This window comes from Ctenopharyngodon idella, chromosome 14 (assembly GCF_019924925.1).
Source record: "Ctenopharyngodon idella isolate HZGC_01 chromosome 14, HZGC01, whole genome shotgun sequence".
NCBI classification, from domain to species: domain Eukaryota; kingdom Metazoa; phylum Chordata; class Actinopteri; order Cypriniformes; family Xenocyprididae; genus Ctenopharyngodon; species Ctenopharyngodon idella.
In genome coordinates, this window is record NC_067233.1 from 32,381,362 (window position 1) to 32,397,372 (window position 16,011).

Here is a 16,011-nt window from a genome sequence, read left to right on the forward strand (position 1 = left end):
CTGTAATTTATACTAATATTTTCAGTATTACTCAGAGGTCTAGTTTTAAGTATAATTATTTTGAAGTGATGATGCTTTATTTAACACTATCTTGTGTGATAAATGCTGTTTGACATTTGTACTGGCTGCTGTATACAGGCCACCAGGACATCATACAGACTTCAAAGAATTTGCTGATTTTCTATCAGAGTTAGTATTGACTGCAGATAAAGTCTTAATTGTTGGTGATTTTAATATCCATGTAGATAAGGAAAAATATGCATTGGAATTGGCATTTATAGTCATAATCATACTTTAGATCTAATATTGTCACATGGAATCGAGCAATGACATCCCAGATCATGATCTAGTCTTTTGTATACTCTATTTAGCCAAGGCTGCAAAAACAACTCCCTGTTACAAATATGGAAGAACTATCACTTCTACCACTAAAGATTGCTTTGTAAATAATCATCCTGATCAGATTCAACTCCTCAGCATACCAGATATCTTAGAAGAACTCGAAGTTGCATCAGAAACTATTCACTCTTTTCCAGCACTTTAGACACGGTTGCTTCTTTCCGCTTAAAGAAGATTAAGGAAAGTAGTCTGACTCCGTGGTACAACAAACACACTCGTGCCCTCAAGAGAGCAGACCGAAAAATGGAGCGCAGCTGGAAGAAAACAAAACTAGAGGTATTTTGCATTTAGTGTTACTGCATACAGAAAGGCCTTAGAAACCACTAATCTGCTTACTTTTCAACTCTGTTAGAAGAGAACGTATTTATTTTGTACAGTGGCTAAATTAACAAGAAACAACTTCAACTTGAGACGTTTCCAAACACAAGGCTCAAAATTGCGACTATGTTGGTTGCATATACTCCCTAAATTTAATGTGTGCGACCTCAATATATATTTGGGAGCATTTGTGCAAGTGCAAATAATTGTTGAGGTGCGACCTGTTTTCATTTCTCTACAAAACGTTCGCTAATTACTGCACAGCATGTGCCTGCTGTGAGCTGATACAGTAACCAGTCCACCGTTCTATCACATAACTGATTAAACTTCATCTTTACTGTAGGGTCTGGAGAGGATCAAGATCATCAAACCAACTTTGAATTCCAAGGGCTTTTAACCTCTTGAACTTCTCATGTAAATCTCACATTAGACTCCGGCCTGGCTGAAGTTTATTGCCCACTCGACAGCTTTGTTGCGAGGTGTAAGACAACTCAGATATCCACAAAACTCTCCCTTTTTGTCCTCTTTTAAGATCTTAATCAACTTAGATCAAGTTACCCAAACCAGGCCTGAATTCCAGACGTCATTGAAAACCCCAATACACGTCACACACACACACACACACACACACACGCACACACACACACACACACACACACAGAGAGAGACTCTTTTAATGCAACTTACAAGTTAACCATTCTTTGTAGAAAGTATATGGTGTATCCCTTATGTATGCATGTCCCCATGTGTAATTAGCCTAGTTGTGATTTTTAGTTATTCTACAATAAGTTTAAATCCTTGTAATCATATGTGTGTTTTCTTATGTTATTCCACCCTAACATGTTTAATCTTGATTTAACCCTCTCAGGATGCTTGAACCAACTATGTATGCTATGTTACTGAAAAATGTTTTATTCTACTTTTAAAGTACTTTTGAGGAAAACGTACCCAGATCCAACACTTCATAAACTATGCAAATTAGGCCATAAAACCAGACAAAGAAGCTTTTTCCCGCTTTGAAATCCACACTGGCTATTGGCCGGTCCAACCCGGGAGGAGTGTAGCTGTTTTTTGCTATATAAAACCAACACGAGCGCCTCAGAGTTCATCTGTTCTTCTGATCTTCCGAGAGCAGGCTCTCGGAAAGGAGGGATTTAGAGAGACTGATTCATCCATCGAGACGTTTGACAATCATTGAACAATGTGGTGATATGCAATGTATATTATGAGAAAATGAAAGTGTTTTTTGACCTTGGATGCATGTAAACCTGTTGTAGGAGACCCTCTGGGGTCTGAGTAAGTTTTGGCATGCCCTGACATTTGTGCTTTTTTCAGTTGTTCATAAACATTAATGGAAAAGGTGTCATTACACTGTATTCAGCACAAACTAGGCTACCATAATATGTGAGGAACATGTATGTATATGTTTGTATTTTTGAAGGAATAACGTTTATGCATGGTTATTGAAAAAACAAAAAAACTTATGTCACTGAAATAAGGCCACAAAATAAATACAAAATATGTGTTTACAAGACTTCTGGGTATTGGAGGTTGTAGACTAGAGTTTTTGCTTCAAAATGATGTAAAAAATTATCCTGCCTACTCGTTCATATAAAATATATTGTTTTACATTTTGTAAGACACTTTTTGTCAAGAAACACAGTATGCAAGGAGGCGTGAATCTTCATGAATAATGCTGTGATTCACACCTGAGAAGACAAAGACCCACATAATGACTTGCATAATGACCCGCATAATGAGCCCTTTCAGTCAGGTAGGCTATGTGAAAAAACCCTCTGTGATCATGCTGATCCACAAAAAAAAAAGATTTTTGTGATCTCATGCATGCCATTTTATTGCACATCATGTGAAGAAAACTTTGTATAGGCCTATTATAGTTTGAATTACAGCACCAGTCAAAAGATTGGACGCATTACTATTATAATGTTTTTAAAAGAGGTCTCATGCTCATCATGCTGTATATCAAACATACAGAAAAAACAGCAATACTGTGAAATATTATTACAATTTAAAATAATGGTTTTCTATTTTAATATACTTTAAAATATAATGTATTTCTGTGATGCAAAGCGTCTGAACATTCATGTTACCTCTATGGCATTTCATATAGGCTATTATATTTGTTATATTATAGAGCCTAAATGTTAATGTGCAGTTGACAAACTATACATCATTAAAAAGGATCTAAGACTCAAGCTTCATATTTTGATCTCTGTTTTACTCTTAAAATCTTATAGTGACCGTAATTTGTTAATATGCATCAGGAGTTATAAATATGAAAAACAGAGTTGTTATCTTTGACAAAACAACATCCATCTGCACATTTGGAGAAATATGATGGATTCTCATATGTTTATGTCAATTTTTTATACAGAGGAGTAATATTTATTCAATATTTATTGTCATCACTATGAACACTGGATACTGTTTTCAATACATACTTGCAGCCGGAGGGCGCTCTGTGTACATTTAGTCCACAAATGACTCGTGGTGAAGAACAGGCATACCATGTGACATTCCAGGAACTAACAGAGGCTTTCAGAGATCGCTATAACCATGGATATAACATGCAGATAGACACTTTTGAAGATAATAAATTGCGACGATGTATACATGTATTGCCTCAGAATTTGCGTCTGAATAGAGCATGAGCTCCGTGGGCGTGGCCGCATTAGCAGATAATGAGCTGACTTGCAAATGACTTGAATCTCTCTATTTTCATTCAGATTACATAAACAGAGAATATTTGTTTTTGATTTGACTTACACGATTTTAAACCTGACATTTCAACGTTTCTTTAGACATAAGTCTCGTTTTTTTGTGATTAGTATTTACTAAGTTACAGTTAATTTTCTGAGAACTATCAGATTGGACTTTGTTCAGAGGGAGACGACAGATCACGCATCATGTTAGTTTTCTTTATTTTGCAAAAAGCACAACATTTTGTTTTTACTCTGAGTGTACACAAAAAAAAAAAGATATTTCACAGATTAAAATGGAGTATAACTCTTAATTGTATGTGCAAAATTGACGGAGTATTTTGACTCTTTTATACTGATAAGAAAAAAAGCAAGGGGGTTAATGCAGTTGTAATTTTTCAGTGTAAATGATTTAATTTGACTGGTAACAGCCCTACAGTCTTATTATTTTAATTGAATTTATTGATCAAATTTAAGAATTTAAAATGAAAGATGAAGCATACATTTAATAAGGTTAGGGAAAAAGCCCTTTATAAAGGTTAAAAAAAAATGCCCTTGAGGTAAGTTTTAGAAATATGCAGATTTAAACCTTTAACTTTCTGAAGTTGGGAGCACCAGTGCTACCAAGTAAAAAAGTTAATTTTGAGCCCTGCAAACACCACAGCAGTAATGACTTTATGAATTTCTTTACTTGTAAGATTGATGCTATTAGTGAGAAAATTATAACCATGCAACCATTTACTACAGTATCGTATCAGACGTCGTGTTATAGACCACCTGAGAAACAATTCCATTCATTCTTTGCTATAGGAGAGGAAGAATTGTCTAAACTTGTTAAAATCATCAAAATCAACAACATGTATGCTAGACCCTATACTGACTAAGCTACTGAAAGAGATGCTTCAAGAAGTCATAGATCCTCTTAATATAATAATAATAATAATATTCATATAAATATAATAATACATTCATATAAATATTTTAGGGGTGTAACGGTATACGTATTCATACCGAAAATTTTCGGTACGCTTCTTACGGTTCGGTACACGTGTACAGAGTTGTACAGCCCAATAACCACTTTTAACCACCATTAACCACCAATAATCGCAATAAGCTCTGTGTTTTGTTAATTGCGATAAGAAACAAAGCCTCATCACTCAAATTCTGTCCATTTTATCACAAAATTCAATCAATAAATGCCGTTTTGACGCTCTTTGATGTGGCGTGACAGATCACTGTACAGTCGCCTTTTTTCAAGCGTCAGAGCGGAGTGCAAGCGAACGCGATCATCTCTTCCTCTTTAATACTAGTTACAGAATAAACTTATATGAACATCTGAAGGTAGGCCTATGTTGAAAGATACAGTACAACTTACTGAAACATATCGTGTAATCGCTCAGTGTTTCAATGACAGAAAGACATCAATGAAATAGCTTGTAAACATAGTGTCATGTAGCATTTACCTCAGAAAAGCCATTCAGTGTCCACAGCTTGTTAGCTACCAAGAGAAATGAACACTTTCACTCAGTGTGCACTTTATTAGCCTATATATTCATTATATTTTACTTAACCTGTTAGTGATAACTTGATTATTTAATGTATGTTTAAATAAATCTTTCATGAAAATGACAGTCACTGTGTATAAATTATTATATTTCAACAACAAATTGGAGTAAAAACAATTTTATAATTAGATTTAGAAGTTAATGCAAACACTGCCTTACGTGTTTGCATACAATTTGTTATTTGAGTGTTGATTATTATACTAAAAATACATAGCTTCTGAATTTAGGCTAATAGTTTGGGCTCTGATGTTAACCTCTGATGTTATTATAGTAATGTGCAAGTAAGGGCTTCATACATAGTTTACAGCATTAACAGACAATTGTTTTTATCCTTAAGAAACTTTTAGTTATAATTTAATTTATTTAAAGACAGAGACACAATTTGTTCATTAAACTACTGTAATAAAAAAGAAGCAATTTTATGTTTAGTTTTCTTCCCCCTGCTGTACACGAACCCATACCGAACCGTGACTTCAAAACCGAGGTATGTACCAAACTGTCAGTTTTGTGTACCGATACACCCCTAATTTATATATACACATATACACACATTATATTGCCAAAAGTATTGGGACACCCCTCCAAATCATTGAATTCAGGTGTTCCAATCACTTCCATGGCCACAGGTGTATAAAATCAAGCACCTAGGCATGCAGACTGATTCTACAAACATTTGTGAAAGAATGGGTCGCTCTCAGGAGTTCAGTAAATTCAAGCGGGGTACCATGATAGGTTGCCACCTGTAAAAATCACTACTAAATATTCCAGTAATACAACTGTTAGTGGTATTATAACAAAGTGGAAGCAGTTGGGAACAACAGCAACTCAGCCACAAAGGGATAGACCACATAAAATCACAGAGCGTGGTCAGTGCATGTTGAGGCGCACAGTGAACAGAAGTCGCCAACTTTCTGCAGAGTCAATAGCTACAGACGTACAAACTTCTTGTGGCCTTCAGAATAGCTCAAGAACAGTGAGTAGAAAGCATCATGGAATGGGTTTCCATGGCAGAGGAGCTGCATCCAAGCCTTACATCACCAAGTGCAATGCAAAGCATTGGATGCAGTGGTGTAAAGCACGCCACCACTGGACTCTAGAGCAGTGGAGACGTGTTCTCTGGAGTGACGAATCACGCTTCTCTGTCTGGCAATCCAATGGACGAGTCTGGGTTTTGTGGTTGCCAGGAGAACGGTTCTTGCCTGAATGCATTGTGCCAAGTATAAAGTTTGGTGGAGGGGGGTTGTTTTTCAGGGGTTGGCCTCTTAGTTCCAGTGAAAGGAACACTTAATGCTTCAGCATACCAAGACATTTTGGACAGTTTCATGCTCCCAACTTTGTGGGAACAGTTTGGGGATGGCCCCTTCCTGTTCCAACATGACTGCGCACCAGTGCACAAAGCAAGGTCCATAAAGACCTGAATGGCCTGTACAGAGTCCTGACCTCAACCCAATAAATCACCTTTGGGATGAATTAGAGTGGAGACTGTGAGCCAGGCCTTCTCATCCAACATCAGTGCCTGACCACACAAATGCGCTTCTACAAGAATGGTCAAAAATTCCCATAAACACACTCCTAAACCTTGTGGAAAGCCTTCCCAGAAGAGCTGATGCTGTTATAGCTGCAAAGGGTGGGCCAACTCCATATTAAACCTATGGATTAGGAAGGGGATGTCATTAAAGTTCATGTGCATGTAAAGGCAGATGTCCCAAAACTTTTGGCAATATAGTGTAAATTAGTATTCCCTTGTCCACTACTAATAAACTCCTGCCTAATCACTAGTCACTTACCTGCTGCTGTGAAAGCGGCGTAAAGGGTCTGTTCGGTGACACGATGACAACTGACACCCAAAGTCGCTAATATCCAGTGTGGCATCTTCACTGAAGTTTCCTCGTTGTGAAAGCAGTGGAAATGGCTCTTCTGGAGCAAGGAACTTCTCATAGACATGCTCAGACATCTGCAAGCTATATCAGAAGAACAGATACTGGCATCAGAATTGACCTTACAACAGATAAATTACTGACAGCCTAAATATTTGGATTAAATGTGCGGCGCTGAGAAGCCTTGTTGCTATTTGCCATTTTGTCAGTTAAGCCTTAAAGCTTACTGAACTGCCAGACACATACAAACATCCTTTTTTGGCAATTTTTTTTTTAACTATGGTATAAACTAGGTGAAATCTGGTAAAGTACAGACCAGTTAATATAACAATATAACATTAATTACAAAGTTTAACTATCATAGAGCGAAAGTTTATCATTTGCACATGTTTTAGCAGTTTTAAACCATTCAATTGAGTTCTCTTTTGTGTCTTTTTGTGAATGAACGGACACATACCCACAAAATTATGTCAAAATGCCTGTCTCAGCGAGTATCCTCATAAACACAGTTGTGTCTTACATGAACGTAAACAATTGCAGGCACCCCACCCTGCAAAAAGTAATTTCCGGGAGATGGCACAGACAACCCCGCCCCCTTAAAGGACATTGTATTACAACAGAATTATATTATAACATATTATATTGATTCACGTAAGCTGCGTAACACGAGTTCGTTCATTCAATAGTATTTGTGCGCAGAAAGTGAAAGTGATATGTGTGACAAAATAATAGGAAATCCAAATGCAAATGGTCACAGATACATTTGAAACCCATGAACCCTTCGAGTATCTGTATGACTGTTTGCCTTTTTCTTGCAAGAAAAATAAAACTTTTGAAAGACAATTGGATGTGTTTGTCTCTTGCCCAAACACAAAAACAATCATACATTTCACCTTTGAAGATTTCTTAAAAAAAGTGTTAAAATATAGTCTTGTCTCTTTATGTGTTATATTCAATATCTTCGATACCACGGGGGAAAACGCTGCATATACTGTCATACAGATATTTTTAATATTATTTTGTTTTTTTGTCCAGCCATTGAAAGTCTAGCCAATCAAAAATTCTGAAGAGATCACTTTATAGGATAAAGCTTATAAGCTTTTTTCATATATAAACGTTGATGAATTGTCATTACAATTATCTCACAAATATTTGCTAACTCAATGTATTTGTTTTACAGTGGGGTAATTTTGTTGCAAAATCAGAGAGACTATTACTTGCTCATCATCTTTTGTTATCTATCTTATGTGTCCATGTGGTCTACAATATATTGGTAAGACCAACCGCCAACTCAGCACAGAAGTTCTATTAGAAGGACAGTTCTAATAGAAATGTCCTGTGGTCAGACATTTTGTAGATGCTGGTCACAAGCTTACTGACATGAGATTTTGTGGTATTCAGAGATTGACAAGCTCAAGAAGAGGTGGTGACACTGACAAAAGATTATTACAATGTGAAATTAAGTGGATTTATTATATGGACTGTGTACATCCAAAGAGATTGAATGAAGAACTCCAATTGTCATGTTTTCTATGAATTATATCTTGTTACTCCAAAATACAGTTAATGTTCCCTAATTTATTTATATCATGATATTACAAAAATATGTTGTGGTAATTTTGTATACATATTTTTAGACTTACAGTTGATATACTTTGTAATTTAGTATGTTATACATATACATATTTTTTTCTTTGAGTTGGATTATTATTATTATTAATTTTTTTTTCTTTTTGGATTATTTTCATGTAGTATGATAAATAATTTGTTTGGATTATTTGTTATAATTTCGTTCAATTGATCATGTGATCTATGCAACCATGTGACTCCTTAAATCAAGATGGCTCCTGAACTAAGCATTGTAAGTTTGGCATTGACAAAGGTCACATATGACCGAAACGTTTGCTCTTTTTTTCAGTAAAGTTTTGTTTTTTGTCTTGCATCTGATGTTTTTTCATCTTTGGTGGAGTGTGCGGACTCTTTTGAAATGATTCACTAGTTGCAATAGCTTACACACAGCACAAGGAAGCTTGATTTTAAATGGTAAATTGATGAATACAAATAAACAGTAATAAAATAAGAACAAATAAACAAATTACTAACAATAGCACAAATAAACACAATAGAATAAAGACACAAATGAAATAGGCTGCTTTACTGTTTCTAGGTAGATCCAACAGTAGTATTCAGGCAAGAAACTGAATAAAGAAACAGTAATTAAATAACATTGAATAATCTTCTTTGTAAAAAATAAAAACAGATTAATCAATTAAATTTATTAATGAATTAATCAATTATAACCATGACAGTTCCAATCATAACTAATCATCATATTATCCATATAATCCAATCATATTACATAACACTATGAAGAGAACACTATTTTAATAAAACATTTTGAAGTGTTTGGGTTTAGTTACTGTGTTTCAGCATGTTGTTATGGGAAGAGCGCATCCACAAAAGGAGATACACACTCTGACTAGCATGTAACGTAGTTCAAGTTCACTTGTGCATTCGAGTCATTTTGTGCAGATATAAGTTGTAATATTATGTTTGTGTTGTAAAAATATCTGAATAATCTCTTATAGGATGTGTTTTATTGAGTTAAATAATCCACTAGCAAAGCACTTCAGTTTACCAGTGTAGTGTAGAGCTTGCATCTCAAACAGCATTGTTGTTATTTGAAACAGTAATATTAATTGTGGATGTTTCTTTTTCAAAAACATTGATGCCTTAATAATAACAAGCACGTTTATTTTTCTCATATTATTTTCATCAACAATATGGTTTAATCAGAATCATTTCATTATTGCCCGTGCCTAGGCTACTCCATTTTATTTATCCATTGTACATGCTTTTTGATTCTTTATTCGCAAGAAATGTTGTCCAATTGCTTGTTTGCATTATTTAGCCATGGTAACACTTTACAATAAGGTTGTATTAGTTAACATTAACTAACCATGAACAACACCTGTTCAGCATTAGTTAATCTTTGTTAACTTAACTCACGCATATATTAATGAATCTATTCGCGTTAACAGCGCAAGTAGTTAACATTAATTAATGCATTAGTTAACATTAACTAACCATGAACAACACCTCTGTTCAGCATTAGTTAATCTTTGTTAACGTTAATTCATGCATATATTAATGCATCTATTCACGTTAACAGCGCAAGTAGTTAACATTAGTTAATGCATTAGATAACATGAACTAATCATGAACAATGCCTGTAAATAGCCTTAATGTTTTAAGGTTAACTTACTATACAGATTTACATTAGCTTATGTAGCAGTTGACACACTAAGGGTGAACATTTCTAACTCATCATCTTACCCTAAAGGTAAAATGCCATTGTGTACCTTAGCATTATTTATTAATAAGGCATTGATTTGGGCTGTAAACATAATTCTGAAGTGGAAACCATCTGAACATTAACAGATATGTTGCTCATGTTTATATGCACTTTACTATCATTTCTTACATTCAACAAAGCATTTATTAATTGAATTTAATTGAACCTTATTGTAAAGTGAAGACTATTTCAACATTAACTGATGTGTTACTAACATTTGTAGACCCTTTATTAACATGACTTTCCATTAACAAAGCATTCATTAATGGAATTTGTGAACCTTATTGTAAAGTGTACACTATTTCAACATTAACTGGTGTGTTACTAAAGTTTGTAGACCCTTTATTAACATGACTTACCATTAACAAAGCATTTAAATGAATACAATTTCTGTAATTGTTTAACCACTTTGTAATATTTAGTTTGTTTGCTGTGCGACACAGAAGTTTCTCCTATGCAGCGACTGACAATTCATAAGATACACCAAAGCACAACATAAATTCACAAATCACATCAATTTTATTTGTTTGCTGTACTCTAAATCTTTAGAATCCATATGTTTGTAAGGAACAGATCCAAACGGAGAGAAGCCGGATTCATTTTTTCATGGATTAATAAGTTAAATTCTGCTCTGTACCCTATAAAAAACTATTACCGCCAGAGAGGACTGCGACTGCAACTCATCATCATTTGAACTACTTTTGGTACCACTTTTGACATTTTTGCAAAAAAGTTAATTATTATGATTACGCTTGTTTGTCTGTTATTCCTTTATTTATAACAGTATAGTTTTAACATTTACATTTGGGCAATTCCATGCAAAGGTCACCCTTACTGTCACAATCTTTTTTTTTTTTTTTTTTTCCTTTTCTCCACATCACGGTCTTGTTTTGTCTTGTTAAAGGACTTTCATGTTGAAATGCATTCTGAGTTTCCATTGTGTCTGTGTTCCTTTCCTATTTGGTTTTCATTTCTATGTGTTGTCATATTAGTCACCATGGTCACTTTCATTAGTTCCAGCTGTTGTTCATTATCTACTCACTCTTGCTTTTTAGTTAGGTTTTATGGGTCGTTGTTGGTGTTCATGTGTTTGATCAGGGGGTGCTTGGACGTTCTTGTTTTCTTCAGGTGTTTTTGGATTATTTTCCCATGTCACTCTTGTCTGGACTATTTGCCTGCTCAAGGTTTGGAATGGATTATCTATAACTTTGCCTTCTGTTAATAAACTGTGTATGCATTTGGAGTTGCCCTCGTCTCATCTTCATGCACCCGTTACAGAACGACCCATCAAAAACATGAATCCAGCCGCACAGATCATGCGTCTCCATCAGGGAGACCGCCCGATTGAGGACTACGTTCAAGACTTTGTTGAACTGGCAAATTTAACATCTCTAGACTCTGTGTGCCTCATGATATTTTATTTTTCGAGGAGGTCTTGCCAAGCCACTCAATTCATGTATGCCGCTGCACAGTACTAACTGGACCCTAGAATATTATATAGACATTGCTTTGCAACTGAATGGATCTGTATTCACGGTGGGTGTCATGGAGGAGGATTGTGAGATTCCCACTACATTTGACATGCCAGAGTCTCCAGCCCAAGAGTCCACTCCAGAGCCCGTTCCAGCCCATGAGCCCACTCCAGTCCTTGAATCCGCTCCAGAGCCCGCTCCAGTCGATGAATCTGCTCGAGACAGCTCCTGTCCATGAATTCTCTCCAGAGCCCGCTCTAGTCCATGAATCCTCTTTAGAGCCCGCTCCAGTCCTTGAGTCTGCTCCAGAGCCCGCTTCAGCCCATGAGTCTGCTCCAGAGTCTGCTTCAACCCGTGAGATGGCTGCCATGCCTGAGCCCTCAGCTGAGATGGCTGCCATGCCTGAGCCCTCAGCTGAGATGGTTGCCACCCCTGAGCCCTCAGCCGAGACGGTTCCCACGCCCAAGCCCTCAGCCGAGATGGCTGCCACGTCTGAGCCTTCAGCCCATGAGCCCGCTTCAGAGCCTGTTCTAGTCCCTGAGTTCCCTGTTTGTCTGGATATGACCAAGGAAGTTGTCCTTGAGTCCCCTGTTTGCCTTAATAAGACTAAGGAGATTGTTCCTGAGTGCTCTGTTGGCCCTGATGTGACCACAGAAGTGGTTCCTGAGTTTCCTGTGTGCCTCGAAACGACCGTAGAGGTCGTTGTTGAACTGTTTACCTGCCTCGACACAACCTTAGAGGTTATTCCTGAGTTGTTTGCTTGCCTCAATACGACCAGATCGCTGGAGTTCCCTTTTGGCAATGCCTTGGAGGGCGTTCCTGAGATCCCTGCCTGTCCGGTTGCAGCCCTAATGGTCACTTCTAACTTTTTTGTGTTTAATGTTTCAGTTTTGTCTGGTCAGCTATGTTGGCTTCTAGATCCACCTGATCCGCCCTGGGGGTCTTCAAGTACGGCTACACGGCACTGGTGGTCGTCTGCGCCACCGTGGGGATCTTCAAGCCTGTCTGCACTGCTGTGCTGGTCGTCTGCGCCACTGTGGAGGTCTTCAGCCCTGACTGCACTGCAGTGGTGGTCACCAGCTCCGCCCTGGACGCCTATCAAGCCTTCTCCACCCTGGCCACCTGTCCAGCCTGCTCTGCCCTGGCCTGTTATCAAGCCTTTTCCGCCCTGGCTGCCTGTTCAGCCTGTTCCACCCTGGCCTCCCAATCTGCCTCAGTCTCCACCACATGGGCCAGGTCCTCCATCCCTCCTCCTGTTCCACCTCCTCCCACCTCCCTCCTGGACTTTCCTGGATTGTTTTTTTTTGGGGGGGGGAGGTATGTCACGATCTCAGTCTTGTTTTGTCTTGTTAAAGGACTTTTATGTTGAAATGCATTCTGAGTTTCCATTGTGTCTGTGTTCCTTTCCTGTTTGGTTTTCATTTCTGTGTCGTCATATTAGTGGTCACCTGCATTAGTTCCAGCTGTTGTTCATTATCTACTCATTGCATTGTGTATTTAAACTCTTGCTTTTTAGTTAGGTTTTATGGGTTGTTGTTTGTGTCTGATCAGGGGGTGCTTGGACGTTCTTGTTTTCTTCAGGTGTTTTTGGATTATTTTCCCATGTCACTCTTGTCTGGACTATTTGCCTGCTCAAGGTTTGGAATGGATTATCTGTGACTTTGCCTTCTGTTAATAAACTGTGTGTGCATTTGGATTCGCCCTCATCTCATCTTCATGCACCCGTTACACTTACCATGAAAAAAAGTTTTTACCAAAAGAACAAAACCCTTTTTAAGTTGTCCATTTAGGTTTGTACTATACTGTATTAATGTGCTCTAACAGAAATTAAGAAAATTGCCTTGTTTATCCACAACACATGAGGTAAGTAACAATGCTTAAATTAAATTTTCAACCAACCATACTTCGCTCTGAACAACCATAATAAGCGTTACGGATGTGACTGTTATGGACGCTTCATATTAAATCATATGCATATGACTTGCTTCTTTATATTGCTGTGATCTGTTGCAGGCTTACCGTATATATCAGAACATATTCAATTGTTGTGCTTTGTTAGTTTAATATGCAAAAAGGTCTCAACTTTCAAATTCGGTGGATTTTATAACAAAATTTAAACAATAGATGTCGCTCTTTAAGGGTGTTTTCACACTTGGTCCTTTTCAGGGGTCTGAGCGCAGTGTGTGTGATTTTTGGCCCATATGTGAACACTCCAAACGATTTCAGACCCCTTAAAGACGAACCGAACCGAGTCCATCTCAGGTTCGATTTCATCTTACGGTACGGTTTGCTAAAAACTCGCGAATTCCAATGTAGTTTGATCATCAAATGCCTCAGTACAAATCAACTGTGCATCATTGCTGCGTCTTCTCTCAGAACTCTACAAATTATTCATTCACAACGTACACTTGTTTATTGTGATTTTAACTGCTTCCAAACTGTGTAAGAGAGCCTGCATGCCTTGTCAGTTTATTTTTTATACATACGGTTGTACGAGCGCACACACCTTAGCGCATGCACAGACAACCAGCCGTCACAGCGCGTGTACTGAACTGAATTATCTGTTAATTATAATTATAATTAATAATTATTTTATCATTAAAATAGTCAACATTGGTGGAACGACATGAGGGTGAGTAATTAATGACAGAAATTTCATTTTTGGGTGAACTAACCCTTTAAGCACGTTCAAGAGCATTTGTAGCAATGTCGTTTTACAAAATAACAATTAATAATATACAGAGCCCTGTGCACGATTTAGCCTACTATTTTTTTCCCTGCATGTCATGTGCAGGGCTCCGTAATAATAATAATCTTTACAAATAAATTTCTTGTTTAGTGAGGCACATACACTACCAGTCAAAAGTTAAGATTTTTAATGTTTTTAAAAGAAGTTTCGTCTGCTCACCAAGGCTGCATTTATTTAATTAAAAATACAGCAAAAACAGTAATATTGTAAAATATTATTACAATTTAAAATAACTGTTTTCTGTTTGAATATATTTTATAAAGTAATTTATTCCTGTGATGGCAAAGCTGAATTTTCAGCATCATTACTCCAGTCTTCAGTGTCACGTGATCCTTCAGAAATCATCCTAATATGCTGATTTGCTGCTCAAGAAACATTTATGATTATTATCAATGTTGAAAACAGTTGTGTACTTTTTTTTTTTTTTTTTTTTCAGGATTTCTTGACGAATAGAATGTTCAAAAGAACAGCATTTATCTGAAATACAAAGCTTTTGTAACATTATACACTACCGTTCAAAAGTTTGGGGTCAGTAAGTATTTTTATTTTTATTTTTTTGAAAAGAAATTAAAGAAATTAATACTTTTATTCAGCAAGGATGCATTAAATCGATCAAAAGTGACAGTAAAGACATTTATAATGTTACAAAAGATTATATTTCAAATAAATGCTGTTCTTTTGAACTTTCTATTCATCAAAGAATCCTGAAAAAAAAATATTGTACACAAATATTTTGTACAATTATACACAATAAATGTTTCTTGAGCAGCAGATCAGCATATTAGAATGATTTCTGAAGGATCATGTGACACTGAAGACTGGAGTAATGATGCTGAAAATTCAGCTTACAATCAAATTGTATTCAAACAGAAAAGTTATTTTAAATTATAAAAATATTTCAAAATATTACTGTTTTTACTGTATTTTTAATTAAATAAATGCAGCCTTGGTGATCAGACGAAACTTCTTTTAAATCATTAAAAATCTTACCGTTTCCAAACTTTTGACTGGTAGTGTACAATGTAAGTGAATGGGATCAAATTTTGAAGGCCATAGGTCAGCCATCAAACACTGAACTGGACTAGCAAGCAACAATATGAACACAAAGAGGTCTGAGACCACATTCCTACTTAAGTGGACCAAAAAAGGATCTGAGTCCTCTTTCAGGGACAGGGACAGTGTGAACGTAAAGAGAACTGGGTCCTTTTTCACTTGGTTCACCTCTTGGTCCACTTATTCAGGTGAACCGACTGACACTATTGTCACTCGCAATCATGTCAGTTTTATGTTTTGTGTCTAAATGATTGCACGGTTTTTGGCTAGTTTGCGCAGTTTAAAGCAAAGTCTTTACTCAAAATGATCACATTTCAAGTAAAAAATTATTGCAATATTATTATTTTTATTTTGTCAGCTTGATCGTGGAATTATGATCAATAGGCTATTCATGTTTGCTTTAACCAACAAGTAAAAACGTGACATCCCGAGGGAAGTAAGTTGTACTGTAATATAGGCCTACCTTCCGATGTCCAATTCACATGCTGTAAATCTGACTGACA

The 16,011-nt window shown here is 36.5% G+C and overlaps 2 protein-coding genes across 2 annotated transcripts in view; one reads left to right on the top strand and one right to left on the bottom strand.

Moving 5' to 3' along the window:
- The window catches only part of fam199x (family with sequence similarity 199, X-linked), a 143,880-nt gene that overhangs the window by 90,253 nt on the left and 37,616 nt on the right, over nt 1–16,011 (bottom strand). Inside the window, exon 2 of the mRNA XM_051860376.1 lies at nt 6,790–6,963. Coding sequence (XP_051716336.1) covers nt 6,790–6,956 — 167 coding nt within the window. The 5' untranslated portion in view covers nt 6,957–6,963. The remainder of the gene's footprint in view (nt 1–6,789; nt 6,964–16,011) is intronic.
- LOC127494450 (uncharacterized) lies at nt 7,007–14,317 on the top strand. Its single transcript, XM_051860373.1, has 2 exons — nt 7,007–12,060; nt 12,091–14,317. Exons 1-2 carry the CDS (start codon nt 11,754–11,756, stop codon nt 13,161–13,163), a joined length of 1,380 nt encoding a protein of 459 aa, XP_051716333.1. The 5' UTR covers nt 7,007–11,753; the 3' UTR covers nt 13,164–14,317.